The sequence below is a fragment of the Triplophysa rosa genome, linkage group LG20 (assembly GCF_024868665.1).
Source record: "Triplophysa rosa linkage group LG20, Trosa_1v2, whole genome shotgun sequence".
Lineage (NCBI taxonomy): Eukaryota > Metazoa > Chordata > Actinopteri > Cypriniformes > Nemacheilidae > Triplophysa > Triplophysa rosa.
In genome coordinates, this window is record NC_079909.1 from 2,653,658 (window position 1) to 2,676,543 (window position 22,886).

At 38.3% G+C, this 22,886-nt stretch overlaps 4 protein-coding genes across 7 annotated transcripts; 2 read left to right on the top strand and 2 right to left on the bottom strand.

The window, feature by feature from the left end:
• Positions 1-63: 63 nt before the first annotated feature.
• si:ch73-303b9.1 (uncharacterized) lies at positions 64-968 on the bottom strand (the record flags this gene model as incomplete). The annotated part of the gene is made up of 3 exons (XM_057362749.1): positions 64-161; positions 228-846; positions 932-968. Coding segments are annotated over 2 exons (648 nt in total), but the record flags the coding sequence as incomplete, so codon positions are not given.
• Positions 969-1,765: 797 nt separating this feature from the next.
• mybl2b (v-myb avian myeloblastosis viral oncogene homolog-like 2b) lies at positions 1,766-8,681 on the top strand. Its single transcript, XM_057362161.1, has 15 exons — positions 1,766-1,988; positions 2,586-2,682; positions 2,816-2,887; positions 2,987-3,079; positions 4,822-5,042; positions 5,273-5,420; positions 5,508-5,564; positions 6,236-6,436; positions 6,652-6,924; positions 7,005-7,147; positions 7,227-7,326; positions 7,443-7,553; positions 7,686-7,802; positions 7,886-8,020; positions 8,121-8,681. The coding sequence occupies exons 1-15, from the start codon at positions 1,969-1,971 to the stop codon at positions 8,247-8,249; spliced, it is 1,917 nt and encodes a 638-aa protein (XP_057218144.1). The 5' UTR covers positions 1,766-1,968; the 3' UTR covers positions 8,250-8,681.
• Positions 8,682-8,774: 93 nt separating this feature from the next.
• Positions 8,775-18,524, bottom strand: nuf2 (UF2 component of NDC80 kinetochore complex). Of its 4 annotated transcripts, none has more exons than XM_057362061.1 (14): positions 18,392-18,524; positions 17,509-17,636; positions 14,011-14,085; positions 13,846-13,922; positions 13,677-13,738; positions 13,465-13,562; positions 13,164-13,237; positions 12,983-13,076; positions 11,785-11,847; positions 11,549-11,686; positions 11,302-11,442; positions 11,017-11,192; positions 10,496-10,631; positions 8,775-10,401 (listed from the first exon to the last, which is right to left on the bottom strand). In XM_057362061.1, exons 2-14 carry the CDS (start codon positions 17,629-17,631, stop codon positions 10,294-10,296), a joined length of 1,365 nt encoding a protein of 454 aa, XP_057218044.1. In that variant the 5' UTR covers positions 17,632-17,636; positions 18,392-18,524; the 3' UTR covers positions 8,775-10,293. The 4 variants fall into 4 exon arrangements, with proteins under 4 accessions (XP_057218044.1, XP_057218045.1, XP_057218043.1 ...); XM_057362062.1 differs by having other exon boundaries at positions 18,405-18,522; XM_057362060.1 differs by lacking the exon at positions 18,392-18,524 and adding an exon at positions 18,308-18,387.
• Positions 18,525-19,240: 716 nt separating this feature from the next.
• On the top strand, positions 19,241-22,866 carry rab43 (RAB43, member RAS oncogene family). The gene is made up of 3 exons (XM_057361832.1): positions 19,241-19,549; positions 20,513-20,696; positions 21,267-22,866. Exons 1-3 carry the CDS (start codon positions 19,361-19,363, stop codon positions 21,518-21,520), a joined length of 627 nt encoding a protein of 208 aa, XP_057217815.1. The 5' UTR covers positions 19,241-19,360; the 3' UTR covers positions 21,521-22,866.
• Positions 22,867-22,886: the final 20 nt, after the last annotated feature.

Here is a 22,886-nt window from a genome sequence, read left to right on the forward strand (position 1 = left end):
ATCTACCATTTAGTTTCTACATTCCCATGAGGTCAGTACAGTCCAACTGTTTTTTGAATTGCACTTCACTTTATTTTTCAACCCATTTACATGCAGTATATATACATTTATAGTATACATTTATATATGTGATGGTACCGTTCTCGAAAACGTCATGATACCTGTCAAAAAAAGATCAAAATTAAAATCATAGATTAACATTAAACATTTTAAGTGAACATACATACCTAAAATATCAAATTGCCAAGTTTGAATAACTCTGCTGTTCATCTCTGAGCTCAGAGGTCGTAGGAACTTGACTCGACCTCACCATTTCTTTCCAAGAGCGCTGAAGCTCCTCTGAAACGTGTGGACGAGGCGATGTTCCTGACCATATCAGTGACACCTCAGGGGGTGCCGACGGGTTAATGGGACTCCATGAGGACTCCAAGCATGACTTTGGACTCTCCGTGATGGGCTTCACAAAGGACACCTCCCATGAGGGGTGTGTGGTGGTCAGGTCAACACACGACAGGTCCAGCGAGTCTGCCAACATGGGCTTTTGAAATTTCACCCTCTCATATGGTGTGGAGGACTTGCCTTCCACCGGACTGCTTAGCTCTGTATTTAGGGTGTTGCCCGGGGAGAGAATGTTTTTGCTGACAGCAACCAGAGGTGACAAAATATTCATGCAGTAGTTCAGTCGTGGTAAAACTGTAGGGTTAGGATCTAAATACTCTAGCACAACACCTTTACTTGGTTTTAGGAGACCATCAGATGAAACCACAGAGAGCGATATGCTCTGATCTGTATAAAAGCCTTTGTCAAGGTCTGACAGCGATGTGCCCTCATAGCTCCTGGTCAGATCTAAAAAATAAAATGTTGAATTCTTATGTACGACCAAGACAGAGCGAGATTACGCTTGAGAGTGTTTCATAAATTGAGAAATTACCAGATCTGTCTGGTCCTGCATCCATGAGGAAGGTTTGGAGTTAATTGGATGCAGCTTGTATTTATAGCTGTGCCTGATTACGTCATTTAGAGGTCATTCTTCAGGCTAATAACTCGTTTTTAAAACACTTGTAACATACATTTTTTAATGAACGTCGTTTTGCTGTAACGTTACAACTATAACTGCATCGTAACCATTTAATGTGCCGTAAGCGATTCCAGCCATTCTGCGACTTTATGCGCCTCTGCGCAGACCGATCCACGTATGACATCAAAGTACCGAGAGAGCAAGTGAAGGCTACGTTCTCGCGGTCCTATGATGTCAAACGTCCATAGGTCTGCGCAGCACCGCATGAAAGCTAACTTTTTAAAACATTCACATTTATTTATTTGGAAGACGCTTTTATCCAAAGCGACTTACAAGTAGGAGAGCATATCAAATTTGTCAACACGCTAAATAGTACCTTTAGTTTACCGATAGTAAAAGACATAAATCGAGAATTTAACCACATATCTCGCTTTAGTATGATGGCCATTTCATTAACCCTCAATTTCCCTTGTTTAACATGACTAACGATGTGTTTTTATTATTATAAAAACTCTGTTGGCAACATGTTCTGTTGGCAAAATTGATAGAAAATAGGGGAAATACAAATATAATGTTTTTTTGTTTAGAAAACATGAAAAATATGAAATGTAAATAATACAATAAACTAATTTGCTGGTGGTTTTTCCAACTGGGTGTGCTCTTGTCAGAAAAGGAGAGGAAATTTCTAACATTTCTGAACGTGCGCGCGCAGCCTCTGCCCGCTGACGTCACCCGCGGGAATGGATGTGAAAAGAAGCGCGAAATAGAAACTTGAGCGCGGAGGAGCGGCTGTGATACTGTTGAGCTCCGCTGCTGTTTTTATATTATAACGTGTCTTGTATTTGATCGACATTCTTAATAACATCACAGATGTTTTCGTCGTTGTGTGTCTTGTGCACCACATCCTCTTAAAGATCTGTTTTATTAGCGCAATTGATAAACACGGGGAAATGTCGTGGTGGGCGCGCGGGTAAGTACACAAAGTGATGTTTTCTTTTCATACATTCGAATAGATCTCAGTTAATGACAAGACAGTTGACACTGAATGTGACTTCGACATAACGCAGAGAGTTGTAGAGGTCTTTATCAACAAAGCTTGTATGGGTTGCATTGAACCCCGCCTAAGTTAACGTTAGTGAAAGAACAAAAAGACAGCTTGCAACACATCGGCGCTCGTTTGTATTCAACATTATATTATCTTTACAACTTCAAACCAGAGGTGATGTTTAGAGAGTTAATGAGAAGTGTTACTCTATCGCAGTATGCACGTTTTAGAGAACTAAATATGCAACACATTTTGATGACATGCATGCAACATATTAGCCAGCTCCGCTAGTGGATGTCGAGTCTGTTACACAAAAGTGATCGTTTACAATCATCAAACTTCTTTATTCATCATTACTTCAAGTTTAAATGAGATTCCCATCCAGCATTAGGCCTAATCAACAAAGTTTAGCAAACAGGAATGGTGTCGGAGTGTCCTCAACACATAGTTGGCACTATTTGATGACCAGTAGACTGTGTTGGCCTACAGTCTAAATACAGTTTGTTGTGTTTGTGTTAACAGCGAGGATGAAGAGGAGGCCATGTGTCAAGACACAGATTCAGATGTGGCTGACCAAAAGGATTGTGGGAAAGTGAAAGTCAAGTGGACACAAGAGGAGGTATTGTTACTAACGAAAACCATGTCTTTTATTTATTTGAACACTCCCAATTTAAAACTCAAACAGGAAGTATATTTAATCCATAGAGGAATACCTGGTTGACATGCTTTTCATATTTGTTTGTGTTTTTCAGGACGATAAGCTGCGAAAACTGGTTCTGAGGGTCGGACCGAATGATTGGAAATACATTGCAAGCTTTTTACCTGTAAATATTTCCTTCCGTAATAATCCATTTAAGATTGACACTGATTTCTGAATTGCGTCTATCAAAGAAACGCTTAAATACAGACACTTGTTTCTTCAGAATCGTTCAGAGCATCAGTGTCAGCATCGCTGGTTCAAAGTATTGGATCCAGATCTTGTCAAAGGACCTTGGACTAGAGAAGAGGACGAGAAGGTATAATATCCAGACATAAGAGCAATAAAGCAATGTGTACGTTTCAGCAAAAACATTAGACATTCCTATTCCAGATCACAGTTCACTTTCGGCGTTGCCACAGAAGTTGTTTTGGAAAAGTCGTGAAAATTTAAGGGGGATTTTTACTTCTGCGACAGACCTACACCATAGCCTACTCGGTGACGTGCGTCAACGCGGTCCGCAAGCGCTGTTATTGGTCTGCTTGAACCCCCTCCCTTCAGGTCAAAAAACTCAGTGATAGCGTGATATGCATTTCCGAACAAATTATATAAATGATGTGTTCTTCTGTATGTAACAACTCAAACTGCAAAAGTGACTGTTTACTTGCCGCTATCACTGTTAAATGCTCCAGACAGCGTACACAAAAAACCGCTTCTTCTTCAACTCTTGTCTTGGTTTATGACCAACACGCCTGTGGACACTGACGACTAGTGGCCATTGCCTGTTGACGCAGACAACAACACACAAGTATAAACAAAAACCGGTGCGTTGCCTACTGCGCATAAGTAAAAATCCCCCTTTATACTGTAAATATTCTTTTTTTCTAGCAATGTTTCCTTTTTGCATGTTAATGGGCCTCATTCATAAAACACAAGCAGAATTATTGTTTGTGGAAATCGTTCGTAAGTCGTTTTGACGTAAATTTTCAGATTCGTAATTTTTTTTATAAATGTTAGTTGGTATGAAAAAAAATTACACCTCTTCCCCACCACGTGTAAGTGGTGCGTAAAACATTAAAATGTTCTGTTTTTTTGACAAACTGATTACACTGGACTTTAATGCACTGTGTATCATAATGATATTTCGTAAGTTCCTTTACCTAAAAATGAATATTCTGTCATCATTTACTCACCTTCGAAGTTGTTCCAAATCGGAATAAATTTCTTTGTTCTGATGAACACAGAGAAAGATATTTGGAAGAATGCGTATAACCAAACAAATTTCACCACCCTTTGACTCCCATAGTAGGAAAAAAACAATGGTAGTCAAAAGTGCCCCAGAACTGTTTGCTGTCTTACATTCTTCAAAGTGGCTTAATTTTGTGTTCAACAGAATAAAAAAAATGATAAAGTATCTTTTCCTGCTATGGGAGTCAATGGGGGTTAAGATCTGTCTTGTTATGAGCATTCTTCCAAATATCTTTCTCTGGGGTCATCAGAACAAAGACATTTATACAGATTTGGAACAACTCGAAGGTGAGGAAATGATGACGGAATTTTCATTTTTTGGGTGAAGTATCCCTTTAACTTCTCCATTGTTGTGTTGTACAAGTGTGATGGTTGGTCAATGTACTGTTTGTCCTGCCTCTCCTCCACTGTGATTGGACAGCTGTGTTAAAAGGGACAGTGACGAGGTCTGCGTTTTTCCCAAAGTTAAAGAGTAAAAAACGACTCTTTATGACAACGACAAGGCAAAGGAACTCGTGAAATATCATTGATACACAGGTCATCAAAGTGCATTGTAATCAGTTTGTCAAAAATAATACAGAACGTTTGAATGTTTTACGCACCATTTACACGTGGTGGGGAGCAGGTGTACCTTTTTTTCGTACCAACTAACTATTTGAAAATACGAACATTTACGTCAGAACGACATTATGAACGATTGACACGAAAATTCGTTCCGCTCGTGTTTCATGAATGAGGGCCAGTAAGTGTAATTGATTTAACAAATCATTGGTTTAAACCCCTGCATATAAGTTGAATGTGTTACGTGTCCAGGTGATTGAACTGGTGAAAAAGTATGGCAACAAGCAGTGGGCGATGGTGGCCAAGCACCTGAAGGGTCGTCTTGGAAAGCAATGCAGAGAACGCTGGCACAACCACCTCAATCCAGACGTGAAGAAGTCCTCCTGGACTCCAGAAGAAGATCTCATCATCTTCAAAGCCCACTGTGTGCTGGGCAACCGCTGGGCAGAGATTGCCAAACTACTTCCTGGAAGGTTTTTGAATTAGGATGCGTCTTTATATTCATGCTAACAAGTTCTCATACTCATTGTTGCAAAGCAGCTTTTTTAAGCAGATATTTAAGCACAAAACTCAACCGTATTGACTCTGTATCTGTAACAGGATTTTGTGGGGGGGGCGAACTGATCAGAGCTTTTAAGTACAATATATTTTAATTTGACAAATGTGTGATGTTCAGTTGAGTAAAAAGTCTTTTTTTTTTCAGAACAGACAACGCTGTCAAAAACCACTGGAACTCTACCATTAAGCGTAAAGTTGAAACGGGTTATTATGCTGGGGTGGACCCAACACTTCATATGATCCGTCAAACAGAGAATGAAGAGATGGTATCTGAAGAGACCAGTCAAGAACAGGTATTTGCAGCCAGGTGCCTTATGAGTTCATATTCTAAATCGAAACTGTTGAAGGTTTTTGGTTGAACGTTTGATTTGTTTTTGTAGGTGGAGCTCTGTTATGATGGAGCCACTGAGGGAATTCCAGTCCAGATTATAAAGCGGGTATAAGAACTTATTACACATCTTACATCTCCTGCATGTTCATGTTTCTTCAATGTAGCTACAACATCTGACAGGAAATAAAGTGATTTATGGGTTTGGAGAGGACATTTGTAATGAGGATGATGAATTTGAAGGGAAATTTTTGTATACTATGCCGTTCGAATCAAAATAGTGTAAATAATGCGGCAAAAGTAACTGATATTTTTGTTAACGCTGTGCTTGTAAAACTGCAACTAAACGGTTGACAGTCTGGGGTTTAAAAAAAGGAAATTGGAGCAGTTAAGTAATTAGTCTCTCAAAAGCCTTTGAATGACATGACATCTATTTCTGATGCCCGTCTATTTCATTTGCCATAAACTCAGTCTTTCCATTCATAGATGCATATAGAGTTTTCTACATAGAAACAATCTTGAATTAATTCTACAGTGAATACTAATAATATACAGTCCATTAAAAAACAGATACACAGTGCTTATTAGTACTATGAAAAGAAATGTCCAATTACAAACCGATTAAATTATTCACTTTACTACAGTAACTACTGCCTAAATGTATGTTTGCAACACTGCAAAATTGTGAAAAGCCAGTTGAATAAGATAAAGTTTGCTATAAAATTCAGTCCGATGCTCCAAACAGATAACTGGTGTGTCTAACACTATTGTCATTTATAGGATCCTGATGTACATGAGAAAGCCTGCACCGCTCCTATCAAAACTGCATCTCCCAAGACACCCAAAGCTTCAAAAACCCCCGGAAGTGAAGCTGACACGTCTGGAGACCCTAACGTGTCCACCTGGGTCATGGACAGCTCGGGTTTCCTCTCACCCTCGGCCGCCCCTACGCTAAAGGAGGTGATGGAACTTATGGACGGGGTAAGTCTTAAAAACACTTGTGAGCTTGGTTTAAGTTCTTCAATCGTAAATTGCGGTTTAAAAGGTTCAGGGTAAAATTGACATCATTCTCAGAGGAATGGTTTTGTCCTTGTGTTAGCATCCGTTAGAATCAACTTTCGGGGTCTGTGTGTTTTGCACCCTGGTGTGCCGTGTTGTCACAGGGCTGATAATAAAAGCGATTTTACTCTCTCAAGGATCTAGAAGGCTGGTGTACGATGTCAGACTTTGACCTGCCGGAGGAGAGTCAGAGTTCTGAGCTTCTGCAGTTTCGGCTGGAGGGAAGCACCCTGCAGGAGCTCAGCAAGGGCAGTAAAGGGGAGCTCATCCCCATCTCACCGGGCGGAGCCACACCTCCGTCGATCTTGAGTCGACGCAGCCGTCGGCGAATCGCCCTTTCCCCGGACCCCAACGACTCCATGACCCCAAAAAGCACACCAGTGAAAATCCTGCCCTTCTCTCCTTCACAGGTACTGTCAACACTGAAGTAGTGTTTTGAACTGAAAATGTATTTCATTATCTATAACAATAGTTAATCATATGTTCACAGTTCCTTAATATGTGGACCAAGCAGGACACTCTGGACCTGGAGAATCCTTCACTTACATCCACTCCTGTGTGCAGTCAGAAAGCCATGGTAACGACACCTCTTCACCGTGATAAAACCCCACTCACTCAGAAGGAAAACTCTCTGTGCGTTTTCGAATCCTCCCCTTTAAATTAAACCTCGCTCGCTCAAGTTTCCTGACAGTCTGGGTTTTTGTCCTTATAGGTTTATCACACCAAATCACAAGTCTGACCTGGACACAACTCCACGCACGCCCACGCCCTTCAAAAACGCCATGGAGAAATACGGCCCCCTGCGGCCACTGGTGAGAAAAATACAATCGATGTCGTCAGTTTTTTTTTTTTTGACATTTTGTTTGCTATTCTACTGATGACGCTGTGATATAATGAACGTCATTTTTGTTTTGGTTCTCTTCTGAAGCCTCAGACCCCAAATCTGGAGGAGGACCTTAAAGAAGTGTTGCGCAGTGAGGCGGGAATCGAGCTGATAGTAGAGGATGAAACTCCTACTGGGAAAAAACGTAAACAAGTGGTAAGGGATGCTCGCATTGGGATTTGATTGATCTGTGATCTTGTGGCAAGTTGACAAGTGTTCATGTACCCACTTCTAGTCTGGGATATATTTTGTGATCGTTTAAATTGCTGGATTTTTTTACTTCTACAGCACCGGCCTCCTATGAAGAAAGTGCGTAAATCTTTGGCTCTCGATGTCATTGACTGCAGCGAGAGCATTATTGCCCGCAAACAGCAATGTAAACCCTCGGTCCAAACAAATCAAAAGGTACAGAAACCAGACAAATAAAAATTCTCCATTTGTCTAATATCACTGTATGCACTATGTAACAGTTTTGTATTCCATTGTAGGTTCGAGCAGCACGGTCACTTCCTCTCGTGAAAGAGGAGAACGTTTTGGATCAAGGATTTATTCATGGACCCAATGAGAGCGGGCCGACAACCACATGCGTGTCTGCAGAATTAAAATCAGTTTCTCCTTTGCCTGTGAGTGATGCTAGATCAGAGAATACCAACGCATGTTTTCATATCTATTCTTTTATTAACACACGCTCATTTACACAATTTACTGTTGTTTTCCTGATAGATGTCTCCAGCCTGGGAAACTGTCGTATGTGGCCGGACGAAAGACCAGTTAATCATGACGGAGAAAGCAAGACATTACCTTCGCTCTTTAAAGTGTCACGCCCCAAGCCGAGCCCTCATACTTTCCTGATCCGACGCTGACATCTAAGCATGAAGCTTCCTTAAACATCATCTTTCCAAAAAATAATGTGGAAACTTCGAGTTGACTTAAATGTAAATGTCACGTAGCATTCATTGAAGAAACGATTGTTCCAGGCTTGCATTGATAGACACTTTAACGCTGATAATGCTCTTATTTGGTTTTCTATGGTATATTCCCACATACAGAAAACAATCCTTCCTTGAACCCTGTGTGTGATCAGTGTCTCGAATTTATGTATGACAATGCAATCATACACACAGACATTTTAATGCCACTGTTTGGTGGCATGAGTGTCAAGATGAGAGTAATCAGGTTGAGGGTTGTTTGTCTTTACATTTTCTGTAAGAATAAGGCATTTTTCAGCTCATGTGGTCAATTTGTTGTATATACAGTTTGTGTATATTAAATGTGGTAGACATTTTCCTGTCTTTGTCTCGAATTCATAAGTGTTGTTTAGTAAATATCACTTTGCATCTTTCCAAAACAAGTTTTAGAAGCAGAAGTCACGTGAAACTGGTGCTTTATTACAATGTACACATAAACATGATGATGTTTTTCTTAATGATGTTCATGACAAAAAATATTCATATGCAAGAAAACGGCTGCCAACTGTCAAAATGACTTTCAGATGTCGTCCTTGGGTAAAACTATTCTTTAGTCATGTTAACGGTTAGTTGGTTTGTGAATATTAATGATCCACCTACTGTGAACATTTGCACATTCAAATGCCAGATATAGCTGTACACCTTAGAACAAATCACATCAAAAGTGTGACACTAGGAAATAACTACTCGCGCACAGTAAAAATGTTCAGGGTAAGGTTGCACCAGCCATTCGTAAGTTCCTTCATAAGTGAGAACGTAAAATTCACACTAGAGGTTTAGTAACTAGCTAGCTAGCTAGTTTGTAACCAACTCTGTACGGTATTCGGTTGCACCATTTGGTCTCAAGGCAGAACGTAATTCGTAAGCGCTCTGTAAAGTAATGCGTAGTTGCATAATATGACGTTTACGTTTAGTAGTCCAATAACAGCCTTTAAATTCGTGAGAAAAAGTTCAAAGTGTTGTGAATTTCAAAACGTTCTTTATGTAAACTTATTTTACCTCGCATAATAGATAAAATGCTACCTAATCGTGAATAACATAATAGGTATTTTAAGTTAAACAAACAAACAAAAAATACTGATTAAAAATAATACAACATTAAAAGATAATAATTAATGACATGTAATACATGTGGTTTCATTTTACTGTCAACCCCCAATGAAATTAAAAGGATGATTTTATTTTGATATGCACAACACAGGCAGATGGTGGCGCAGTAGGACTGGTTCTTGTTAAAGCCGCTAATAAAGCAATATGTCATCACATAATGCTCTCTGTTTTAAACGGTACATGACTGTAAATGTCAGTATTATCATTTATGTTTAAAGTATTGAAGAATGTCGAGTGAAACTACAGTTTATTTAGTTAGTTCAGTGAGTCTGCCATTTTATTCCTACAGTTACTCCTGACGGGTACGGGACCCAAACATATTTAGTAGTGCGTAAGGCCTAGTTTTGACTTAAACGGGCACTAAGTTGCAAATTACGCACTACTAAATATTTTTGAGCTGCACCATTCAACTTAGTTGAAGCATAATGTTACGTATAAACTAAATATTTACGGAAGCCTCCCGTCAGGAGTTAACTGTAGGAATAAAATAGCAGACTCGCTGAACTAACTGTATAATCTTGTTTCACTCGACATTCTTTGATGGTTTACACACATGATAATGCTGACATTTACAGTCACTTACCTTTTACCACTTACCAAGAGCAGAACAGAGCACCAGAGTTAGTGGATCTACATGAAGGTGTACAAAACTGGTGATAAGATATAGACATCACTTATCAGTATAGTGGAAACAACCAGTAACTTTCCATATTTATTAGTGCGGTCACACAAATAAATGCCATTTACAAAAATAGGAAACTTAAGACAAACTGACATACAACAACCTTGAAATGGTACAGTGCGAAAAAGAAAGCATTCTAGAAATGCAATTTCATTTTTGAGATGTCAGCATTGGTCTCCAGTACAATGCTTTCAATCCGCTTGTTATACTGCTCCAAAGTATTAAGGAGGTGTTCATAGATCTCCTAAAGAAGAAATAAACGAAACATGGCCTTAACACCACACCAGCTCATTTAAACAAGTCGAACTAAGAAACTTGACAGTAAAGGTGAAGCTCACCTGGGCTTTCTGGCTCCGCTGGTTACACTTCTCTCTCAGCTTTTGCATCTTTTCCTTGAACTGTTTGGTTTCACGGTTGGTTTCTTCGATTATTTTTACAACTTCCTCACGTTTCTCATGGATTTTATCATATTGCCTGAGGAAAGTTCATTTCATCAAGTAAAACAGAGGTCATACACTTTCTACCAATGCAGTCACAGCATGTTAAGTCTTGTTTATCCAATATTCACTTATTGTGTACAAATACTGACATTCTTTCCTAAAACGTAGAAATTCAGGTCTAGAAAATTGTCATTTCAAAAATACAATACAAAATACACTATACAAACCCTGTAAAACATGCATTATAAACAAGATGTTTTAGATGGCTGCAGGGACCTTAAGCCTAAAGTATGTATGCAGACCCAACAACAATGATGTTACATATTCGAAGGTGCCAAAAATGAATTTTAACAAGACGAAGATGATGAAATGTCAAACCCAAGTTGATAAAATAATGGCTTAGATTACAGTTCTCTTACCCATATATGTTTTTGACTTGCTGATCTTTCACTTCTTTCTTCTTCTGTCGACGAATTTGATGCTTGGACTCTTTGTCAAATTTCATGGCGAGTGCTCTCTTCAGCTGGCCTTCCTCAGTGCTCGAACTCCTCAGCTCTTTCTGCAGTGCTTCATTCATAGCTGCTAAATCCTGAACCTGCAGCGATCATATAGAGTGTTACATTATTCCAGATTCAAATCAGTCCAGCAAACATCACAAAGTATTGATGCTTTTCTGTTCTGTATGTTTTATGCTTGCTATGCACCTTCTCCTTCTGCTGGTTGGTTTGACACATGCTGTTTTGCAGGTCCTGCAGCTGTTTGAGTAAAACCTGAATCTCTGCCTCCACCTGACCTGCACACTGCACCAGCATCTGAAGCTCCACCAGCCTCTCATCGGCCAGATCCTGTCACAAGACACATCAACCAAACCATCACTACTAGAGATCAGGGGTAGCTTATCCATTACTTCCGTTATATATAGCATAAGAGGTGTAATACAACAACACATACTTTGGACATCTTGATGTTTTTCACGTTCTCTTTCATCCTTTCCATCTCATTTCTGAGCTCTTCGGGCGACTCCACGATCTGAGACTTGAGCTTTACTATCTCATCTTTCAGTGTGGCCACTTCCACTCTCCGCTGACTCTGTAGAGTACACAATACGCGTCACACACAGACGTACATTCACATTAGTTTTGTAGCGGCAGGGTGTAAGTCTAATAAACATATGTACTCGTACATACCAGTTTCTGTGATAATTCTGCAATTTCTGTCTTGCACTGTGCAACTTTTTCATTCATTGCACTCTAAAAGAAAAGTCAAAATCAAGAATCAGACAATGGGAAAAAATTGAGCTGTGCATGTAACGCGGCAATAATAGTTAACGCGTTATGGAAAATTAACGCGATTAAAAATTTTAACGCACCCGCCCCAGACATAAGTAGGTCATCTTTCATTCAATACAGTTGATTGGTGACTAATACGATGCCTGCAACAACTTACTGCGTGATGTATAGGGGAGTGTCAGAAAGAACCCAAAATTGTCTCATATTTATTTAGTTATGCAATCACACAAGCACATATCATACAAGTGCTATTTTTGTCCATAAAACTATGAGTGCACATGTCATGTTGATTTTATACAACAGTTATAAATAAGAAATAACTATTACGATATAATTGATAGCAGTTTTCTTAATTTTTTGTGAAAATTTTACCACTAAAGCCTCAGGAAAGTGTTTAGTTTGTAAATGAACAAGTTTCTTAAAGTGAATCAATTAATCAGTGGCTCATTCATAAGAGTCATTTACTACATTCTGAAAGAGTTCAGTGAATCCAATGAATTAACGACATTTACCGCCACCTACTGGCAGTTTTTGATTCATCAAAGAATTTTAACAGTATTAAAATAAAAAAGTTTAATACGAATAAATTGGTGATAGTTTGCCCAAAAAATAATATTCTGCTTATTTACATTTACTTACCCTCATGTCGTTTTAAACCTGAATTACAATTTTTTGGGTGAAAAAGGAAGCTATTTCTTAATATTGGTAACCAAACTAATTTGGTCTTTAATTATATACAAATGATATTTCAGCTTTTAAAAAAACGAAACGATGGCCGTTTTATCTTCTGAACATCCGAAGCTACTTTCTGTATTGTCTTATAATGGCTTTAAATGACATTTTGGCCCCAAATGTGATGCGTGATTAATTCCACATCATGTAATTAATTAGATTAGACATTGTAATCGATTCACAGCCCTAAAAAATGCATACAAGGTCAGGTGTGACAAACAGTCCCAGTAAAAGTCTGAGTAAATGTAAGGTGCTTGTATATTTGTATCTTATTGTAAGCTACTTTTAGCCCCACATGAACAAGGATTCACATTTACTAAAACCGATAAAATACTTGTTTCTTTAGATGTAAATATTAACTCACCACATCCTGATACTCTTGTTGTGTGTTTGTTGTCAGCTCTGCCAGAGCAGACGCCAGCTCTTTAGCCTCCGCTTGCTGTTCTGGTGGTATGATGCTGCACACAGAGAACACATTTCATTCTTATAAACTTGGGGTTCAGTTGTGATAAAGGCAATACATGCCAAAACGATTCTGCACTTACGTGAGCTTCTCAATCTTTTTTTCAGCTTCCTTTATTTCTCTTGTGTATGCCTGGAGTCTGTCCATATCTGACCTCTGGGGAGGGAATAAACGTCTTAAATGCAAAGAATGAAGAACAATGTGGCAGCAAACGCAAATGCGGTTTTGTAAAATATACACCAACATCACATGATGATGCGTTTATTCTATAGGTTGATAAATCATCATCTTACAAGCCTAACTGGTTAAATTATTCTCGCTCCCAATTTTTAACATTCCTATTACCATCATTCATTTTTTCAAATAAAAGAACTTAATCTTACGAAACTCTGCTGGTGGGCAGCAGTTAATTCCAGCCTCTGCTTTCTGAAGTGAAGGAAATTCTGGATTGCACTCAGTGTGGTGATTGTTCTCTTTGCCTCTGTAAAGTGATGATAAATAATTTAGCATTGCTAACAATAAACTTTTTAAATGTTAAGTAGTGAAACATTGCTGTTAAATGTTACTTTAAAAAGAGAAAAAGAACACAACTTACTGGGGTTAAGCAAGTCATTCAGTGAGAAGTCATACACATGACAGAGTGGTAAGAACTGACACCTGAAAGAAACAAATACAAACCATTTTAGTGCCAAGAATCCTCTCAGTACATCAACAAAATAAAAGTCACTCAATAATTAAAAAAAAAAAAAAACTCCATTACTTACATGCGCATGTAAACACTCATGATCGGTGTAACCCACTCATAAAGCATTGGGTACTGAATATTCTCAGACAAAGGCACCTGGGAAAAGTCAACAGTTCACAAACGCACAAATTACGTGAAATATTGTACATGTCAAAAATCAAGTTAACAGATCAGCATCACTCACCGTGTAATGGCACTCGGGCTTAAAGCGGAAAAGCAGCTGTAATATTCTCATGTAGAGTCTCTGAATAGATTCCGACTGCAATTGAAAACAGGCGTCTGTAAATATTCCACTTACAATAGTTTATCATTAGGGATGCTCCGATACCATTTTTTAAAGACCGAGTACTGATATTTCTTTTCTGGTACACGCCGATACCGATGCCTCTACCTGTATTTTTTTGGAGAGGTGGCAGTTTTCCAAGCACAACACTCTAAAACTAATACAAATAGAACAGTTTCTTTATTACGAACAACTCCGCCTCAAACACATTATGAAAAAAGACATATTTATGTGCTTGTCAAAAACTTACAAAGCACAAATTTTAGTCAGTTCTGTCAGGTATGTCACGTGAGGTATCGGTCGTTGGTATTGGTGTCTCTTTACGAGTATGTGAGCTTGGTATCGGGCCCGATACAGATACTAGGGCTGTGCAAAAATATCGATACATGTAACTATCGCAATATTTTTTTTTCGATAGTGTATCTATAGTGATACCTATACTATCGATCATTTATTTTAAATCATGTCATATACATATGGTCAAAAGTAAGTGGAAGCGAGCATGGTGAAAAATATAAGAACGCTTGGAGCTCTCAGAGCTGATGTGTGGGTGTGCTTTGGTTTTCAAAATAAGTCATGGAGTAATGAGTTATATCAAATAATGCTGTTTGTAGGCTTCGCAAGTCATGACACAAGTCACTTGGCTACTGCAGTGCATTAGACAAAAAGTTTATTAAGAAAAGTAACAATGACATTTATTGTGCTTTCACAGATGTGAAACCGGCGCATTTACAGCACGGATGAAGCAGAGGTTTTATACTGCCCGTGTTCAGTGTTTTAACTGTAATGCACCACAACAGCCAAGTGACTTGCGTGAGCCACCTTATTGCCCTGTGCTACCCACTTGAGGGGCGCGACCCACAGTTTGAGAACCCAAACCTCTGATCTAAAGGTCCATGAACATCGCACATCATGGCCACTCTGCAGAGGTAAGGGATGTTTTTACACTTATCCTTACAAAAAACCCCCGGTGGTGCACAGCATGTTGTATTTCTAGCTCTACTTTTCACATTTTCTATTTAAAGTATTGCAATATATCGCAAATGTGTATCGTATCGAAATACATAGCAATATATTGTATCGTGACTAGAGGTGCACCGATTGACCGGCAAGAGATCGGAATCGGACGGTTTTTCGTATGATCGGCCCGACCGGTGACCGGCCGGTCAGTCTCGCCGATTCCAAGCCGATCTTCTGTTTCCCGTGATGCGGGCAAGAACGTCACAGCCGTCAGTACACTCAAAGCCGCAAGTAAACATGTAAACGTGCGCGCGCACAGCCTGTCTTTCACGGCTCGTTTATACTCGCATGTGGGTCCACCGGACCGCGAGTCTCTGCTGACTGACGCGCATCTCTCATATCCGCTGACTGCACGCGCGTGCACACGCATCATGTACTGTACAGACAAAAAGGTGCACTGTAGTTCATCTCTCGCTGCTCCGTCTACATGGGGTATGTATGCCAACAGTGATGCTATTAGCATCATGCTAAACTCTGACACGTGCTAAGCTCATGTTGAAGTCGTTCACTCTGTGTAAAACAAACGCAAATTCCGCTCAACCTGATTCCTTGTCTTACGTTAAAACTGTGGTCATTTCACCTAGGTAAAATGACATTCAACACGACTTCTACTTGTTTTTAAAAATCCAAAATATAAAAAATGAATAAATAAACCAATATATGTGATATATATCTGATTGAGTTCTTTACTAACACAAAAAACTGCAAATACATATACATCTTTAGACTAGAATTCACTCATAAGATGTTTTAACTTTTTTATTGAAGTTGCAGCAAAAATCAACCCACTTCTTTTAATCCTAAACAGACACAAGATAAAGACAATTTATTTTACATTTCAGAAAAAATGAAATAAAGCAGTGTTAGTTTCATAAACGGAAACAGACGAGAATAAAGTTGAATTATTTTATTGTTATCTTAGACTTTTGTGAGATGAGTACAAAAATGAAAAAGGTAAATTAAGTGACATGTTTAGTTATATTTTATTATTTGTACTTCTTTTCAGTCACAGAGTTATTCAATTTAAGAGTTGTTTGGGAAAGAGAAGATTCTGTAATTTAATGCAGCTTGCAGAACTGCATTTAGGGAAATTTGGGGAAATTGCAATGTTCAATCATTTATTCAATGAAAATTAAAAAAATGTGTATTGAAGAAAAGTTCATATGGTTTTATATACAGTATACTGTCAATTATAGTTTGTGGATAGAAAATCGGAATCGACAAAAATCGGAATCGGCAGGTTTCACTTGTAATAAAATCGGAACCGGCAAAGAAAATTGCAATCGGTGCATCTCTAATCGTGACCCATCTATCGTGATATGTATCGTATCGGGAGGCACTGGCCAATACACATCCCTAACAGATACCGGTATCCGTATCGGTGCATCCATATTTATCATGACAAATGCTGTCAAGTCAGAACTTTAGCACAGAACCAATAGAGTTATTTCAAATACAGATGCCAAGAATTACTATAAAATATGGTGGCCAATATAATGGTGATTAATCGTTGATGTCCTTCCGAAACCTCGGATGAGGAGATGAAAAAAACACTGCACGTTTAAATGATTAAATTACAAGCACTTTTACTACCTTTTATTGGTTGGATATTTGCAAAACCCAGTAAGAACCATAAAGGGTGACTAACAGTAATGATTTATGGTATTCACGAAATATGGAGATACAAAGCTTTAGAAGGACAGCAGCGATACCCCGATGTGACAACTTTCAGAATTAAAAGGATAGTTCACCCTAAAATTTAAATTCTGTCATCATTTACTCACATCTGAGTTGTTCCAAATCTGTGTAAATGTCTTTGTTCTGATGAACACAGAGAAAGATATTTGGAAGAATGCTAATGACCAAACAGATCTTTCCCCCCATTGACTCCCATAGTAGTAAAAATCACTTTATAATTTTTTTGTTCTGTTGAACACAAAAGAAGATATTTTGAAGAATGCTTATCACCAAACAGATTTTGCCCCCCATTGACTCCTATAGTAGGAAAAAATACAATGGTGGTCAAAAGTGTCCCAGAACTGTTTGCTGTCCTACATTCTTCAAAATATCTTTTGTGTTCAACAGAACAAAAAAATTATAAAGTGACTTTTCCTACTATGGGAGTCAATCTGAGAGATCTGTTTGGTCATTAGCATTCTTCCAAATATCTTTCTCTGTGTTCATCAGAACAAAGACATTTATACAGATTTGAAACAACTCAGAGGTGAGTAAATGATGACAGAATTTTCATTTTTGGGTGAAGTATCCCTATAAGAACCGTAGCAATATTTAATAGAAATACACTATTTTGACTACATTATTTAGTGAAAAAAATGCCACAGAACAAAAATATATCAGGCTACCAGTTGTATAATGTACCTTAGGGTTGGGAGTAATGTCATTCTTTGTAAAATGTTTGGCTTCTTGTCCGGTCAAAACTTCAGTTCGGTAGAACTGCACGATGACATCCACCTTATACACAGGGAATGTGTTTTCGGTCATCCCTGCTGCAATGACAAAACACTTTTTTTACAATCACATTGCAATCAATTTCCAAACATCCCCTGAAAAAGAACTGGTGATAATAACAGTGGAATCATTGTGTTTCATCAAAAAATTCAGCATTCAATTCAAGTGTCAAGTGTAGTCTCTCTCACTGTACTTTGATGTTTTCCATCAACCGTCTTATGCATTTGGCCAATGACCAGAGGTTTTCTTTTCACCCACATCACAATGGATGTTTTCAATAAATAAATATCTCAGTCTCTTGTTGTAGTGAATCCAGGACTACCCAACTAATTCCTTACGTGGGTTATGGAACGGGGAATATGGGGATAAATAGAGTGTGGTAAATTAGGGATGGCCCAAAACCCTGCCTGTACTATTTTGATACTATAGGCAAAATGATAAAAACCTGTCAAATACAACAAGTTCACATGCGGCAAGCGCTAAACACGCAATTTGAGAAAGTACATCAAAGTTATTAACACGATCGTTAATAATTCGAGCAGAATTGCTTGTTGAACTTTGTGAGATCAAGAGAAAAAAATCTAAAGAAATAGGTTTTGGGCAGTTTACCTGTAAAAGCGACAACGCTAAGGTGCGGTCAAAAACAATAACAAAACCTTGTGGGAACAATACCAGAATCATAGAAGTCAACGACACAAAATTCCGTTACCATCTTTATCACAGTGTTGATCCGACATTACTGAAGATATAGCGAGATCTTTAAAAAGAGAACAAAACGAAATATTTTACTAACCAGATTTACTTACGTCCCGCACCGACGACTGAAGCAAATTTAAACTTTAAGCGCCTCCGTCGTCACTTCCGCCCAAACGTTCCTCGTTCCCTTACGCCACGCCTCTGTGCAAGGGTATTCATTTAGCACCCCCTATTGAACAACTTATGCGTTGCCATCAAATTCAAAATTTATGAAGTTACTCGTGTTCTGATCAATTTAGTATCTAATACAACTTTATAATAGTTTACTTTCTTAAAAAGTTCATTCAAAGTTTATTAAACACCTATTTATAATAGTATAATTTATTTATGTAGTTTGCTTTTATTTGTTTTTCTTATCCTTTAATTCTTCTTTTAGTATTTTTTTAATTGTAAAAATGTTGGAATTCGAGCTGTGCTCCATCAGCTCTTGATTGTACATCTTTCTGATATATGATTGCCTTTTTTTTAAGGTTTTGTTTAAAACTTTAAAAAGTTAGAAGCGTGGCGTCGCTCGCATAAGAAACGCTTCTGATTGATCGGTTGGTGACGACGTCACTATTCAACGGCGCAAACCCGTGTCGTTGATTATGTAAGGAACGTTGTAATTTTGTCTCGTCGGTTGATTGTAAAAGAACAATAATACTCCAAACCTGTCCAATGAAACGAGTATCTCATTCATCATCTGTATATTTACCCTGTTAAATAAGTCAGGCGCTGCTCTGGGACACCTAAAACAGCGCTGTCGGCATGAGGTGCTGCGCAAACTAACCAGCGTATGACTTGTAGTGCCGCGAGAGTGATTAGAACGTTGTGCTTTTGAATCGTTCTCGCGGTACTTTTATGTAATACTCCGCACGGTCTGCGCAGCTGCGCATGGCGTCTCACACCTGATGTCTTCCGCATTGGCACGTTACAGGTGTTGTGTGTGTTTCTCCACGTCAGTCACTGTTGTTGTTTTCATCATCACATAAGCTTCAGTTGTCGGGTGATCGCTGACTGCACAGATATGTCATTACAAGAGTCTGATGACAGCTACGATTTCGTCTTTAAAATCGTTCTGGTTGGTGATGTCGGTGTCGGGAAAACTTGTGTGGTTCAGCGGTTTAAGACCGGTATATTCATCGAGAAACAGGGGAACACTATCGGAGTGGATTTCACCATGAAAACGATGGAAATTCAGGGGAAGAGAGTGAAGGTTAGTGCCGCCTACCTGTAACTTTACTCGTGTGTCTTGATATTTCATACACGTTATGTGTATGCCTGCATTACAAAGATATACATACATCTTTATATAATTTGGTGACCAAAGTTTACACTAGTGGGGATTCTGTACAATAAATACAGATTATTGCAGTTATCGTTACTACTGTAAAACCAGACGTAATCTTCTTTAAAAAAAAGTGTAAGAAACCTCCCCGAACCATTGAAAAACGTTCTGGATTTATTCATACTTCTATTATGACAGTAGTAACTTAGCAACGGCAAGATACCATTATAGTAGTATTCAGTAAAACTGTGGTACTAGTTACCACAAAATACTATGGTAACTACAGTAAGTGTTTGTAAGGGAGGAGTCAGCTCTGTTAACGTTGGCACTCATGACGTGGAGAAGCTAAAAGTGGAGAGACTTGGCATGAGGCTCAAAGTTCTCAGCAGTTTCAAGATTAAGATAACAGAGTTAATGTCTAAAAAACACTTTAAAACTCTATGTAATATCATTTTTCTTTAAAACACTAAGGCAACAAGGCATGTCGTGCAAAATAAGTAGTCGTTTTGAAAGTGAAAATAATATACATGCGTAGTCTTTCAGCCATGTCCATTGGTTCAGTTGCTAACTCGGCTGATATGAGTCTCCATTGTGAAATGTCTCGCTCAGCAAACATCAGCACTTTTTATTGTGAGGGTTGAGGCTTTGTTCTTGTCCGAGTCTTTTCTTGGAGTACGCCAGTATTATTTGTTCAGTTCCTACAGAGATGGTTGTATTGGTGTTTTTTTGTAATTCATCGTGCCATTTATCGTTGTTTTGCTCGTCCCAGCCTGAACAAAAACCTGACACCCGTCGCTGCCAAAGCAGACTTCAAATAGAGAGAAAGGCAGACTTCACTGTTGTATAATGGCTTTTAGATCTTTGGTAAAACTGTGTGATTTTGTGCTATAGTTACAGATTTGGGACACAGCTGGACAGGAGCGGTTTCGCACCATCACACAGAGTTACTACCGCAGTGCCAACGGTGCCATCATCACTTATGACATCACAAAAAGAGCCACCTTTATGTCTGTGCCCAAGTGGATGGAGGATGTAAAGAAATACGGTGGTTCCAACATCGTTCCTCTTTTAATCGGTGAGTGCAAACGTGTGTTGAGGTGCTGTAGCGCAGCTGTGGATCATTGTGTTAGTAGCACAAAGGTCAAGGGTTCCATCCCAAGGCACATGCATACTGATAAAATCTATAGATTGAATTCACTGCAAGTCATTTTGGATGTTTGTTGTTTTACATTTTGGAGACACTTTTGTTATTTTATCAGTATGTTTGTCACCTGGTACGCAATTCTTTGACTGATGCTCTACCAATTGATTTAAAGGAAAATGAGAACGGTTTATGACCTATGAATGTAAATTAACCTTACAATTTTATTAAAAGGTTAAAATGATAAAAGACTTGTGGTCAAATCACTTCATTCTTTTAATAAGATGTTTTTCATTGCTGTAATTGACATCATCTTGACGGTTTTTACTTCAGACGTAAGAAAGGTCAAATATATTTTGCTTGATTGTTTTTCTGATTATTGGGTTGAGGTTTGCCTGCTAAATGCTTAAATATAAATATAAATGTAATTGTGACGGTTTGTTACTATTATGACTGTCTAACACTTATTGTAGTCCTATATGTAATGTAACGGTTTATTATTAGGTAATAAATCAGATTTGACTGACATGCGTGAAGTGTCGTCGGAGGACGCACAGACCATGGCTCACCAGCTGGATTTCGTTAACGCCATCGAGACTTCAGCCAAGGACTCTGTTAATATAGAAGAGGCATTTAACAAAATGGCCAACGAGCTCATCCTCAGACATGGCGGGCCCATGTTCAATGAAACCGTGACAGACAGCTTCAAACTGAACAGCAAAGACGTGAGCGGCGAGGGCTGGGGGTGTGGCTGTTGATATCTGCCTTTTCATGAAGCAATAAAAGCTTTGGTGATTACCATCCAGTCATGTAAGTCAGGTACTATCACATAGTGCTTGTTTAATGCATTTCCGGAAGGATAAACTGAAGTGGTTCAGATTATGCACAGGACAAGAAAACATTCTGTGATGGTTAATAAAAAGCGTTTCCATCTGGTTTTCTAATCCTGGTTAAACTGTGAAGACACTGGCTAGACGCAGTTGTCATTACTAAGGGCAAAATTCTCCTGGGGTCACATGACTTGTTGCACAATGCAGATCTATTTTGTAAAATCATTATATCCAAATTGTACGTTAATGAATTTTCTTGATGATTTAGGTTTGAAAGTAAGTAATGTTACAAGATACATACACATAAATGCATATTAAGCTATTACTAAAATGCAGTTGATGCAATTCATCCTTTAGAATGCACATCACACGAACATTGAGCGTTCATTCCTGCCATTGAAATGTTGGGGTCAGCAGTATTTTCATTCAACAAGATCTTTAAAGTTCTGTCTAAAAAGCTGCCATTAATAGTGTAGTCATGTGATTCGATGACTATACTCATGCACACGCCTTTTATAATCTATTCATAAAACCAGCAGAGTTTTGGAACTGTTCGACTGCTTTTGCGACCCCCTATAAGACTTAGAGGCCACGTGGGCATTTATTTTATATAACTTTGGTTCATTTAAACCACCACAAAGCCTTGTTCAGATAAAAGGTTTTTAAACTATGATGAAAATCTTCGGATAATATTTGACCATGTTTAATTTAAGATAATATTGCAATGAAGAATTGGGAAATAGCAGAACGTCTTGTTTCGTTTCAAGTGGGCATAAAAAAACAGAGCCATTTTACATGCAATGTCTTGTATTTATATTAGCATGCAATCTTTTCTTGAGGTTAACATCTTTGGTACGTTTACAGTATATGTATGTCATTAATTGATGTATAAATGAAATCAACATGTACAGTATACGGTGGCCAATGATAAGAATGGAAAGTTTACGTTTTACACATTCTTTTGTCGTTTTTAGTCAAATTTTGTACCGGATATTTGCCTAAAGTTATGAGTGAGAGGAAGGAGACAGTATTTAAGCGTTATGTGTTGTCAAATGTTGTTGAAGGTAAATAACATTGAATGAGGATTCTTGAAAATAATAACAGTGCCTTGTAGTCTGTTTTCATGTTACTATGCATTTTATGTCAATCATTGAAATCTTGTACTTGGTGATAAATTGTTCATTTATTATTTTATCAATAGAACTTTCACAGCATAAATTATGTGTTAAACGGAGATTCAAAATAAAGTTATTTTACTAAACTTTATATATTGACACATTTATCGTGTTCAAAT

Coding starts and splice junctions, on each gene's coding strand:
- nuf2 (XM_057362060.1), bottom strand. CDS start 18,335: ATGTCGGATCAACACTGTGATAAAGATG. Junction 13,739..13,845: donor ATGAGTGTTTACATGCGCAT/GTAAGTAATGGA, acceptor TGTTTCTTTCAG/GTGTCAGTTCTTACCACTCT. Junction 11,193..11,301: donor CCAACCAGCAGAAGGAGAAG/GTGCATAGCAAG, acceptor TGATCGCTGCAG/GTTCAGGATTTAGCAGCTAT.
- mybl2b (XM_057362161.1), top strand. CDS start 1,969: ATGTCGTGGTGGGCGCGCGG. Junction 3,080..4,821: donor CTAGAGAAGAGGACGAGAAG/GTATAATATCCA, acceptor TTACGTGTCCAG/GTGATTGAACTGGTGAAAAA. Junction 5,421..5,507: donor AAGAGACCAGTCAAGAACAG/GTATTTGCAGCC, acceptor TTGTTTTTGTAG/GTGGAGCTCTGTTATGATGG.
- rab43 (XM_057361832.1), top strand. CDS start 19,361: ATGTCATTACAAGAGTCTGATGACAGCTACGATTTCGTCTTTAAAATC. Junction 19,550..20,512: donor TTCAGGGGAAGAGAGTGAAG/GTTAGTGCCGCC, acceptor TTTGTGCTATAG/TTACAGATTTGGGACACAGC. Junction 20,697..21,266: donor CATCGTTCCTCTTTTAATCG/GTGAGTGCAAAC, acceptor GTTTATTATTAG/GTAATAAATCAGATTTGACT.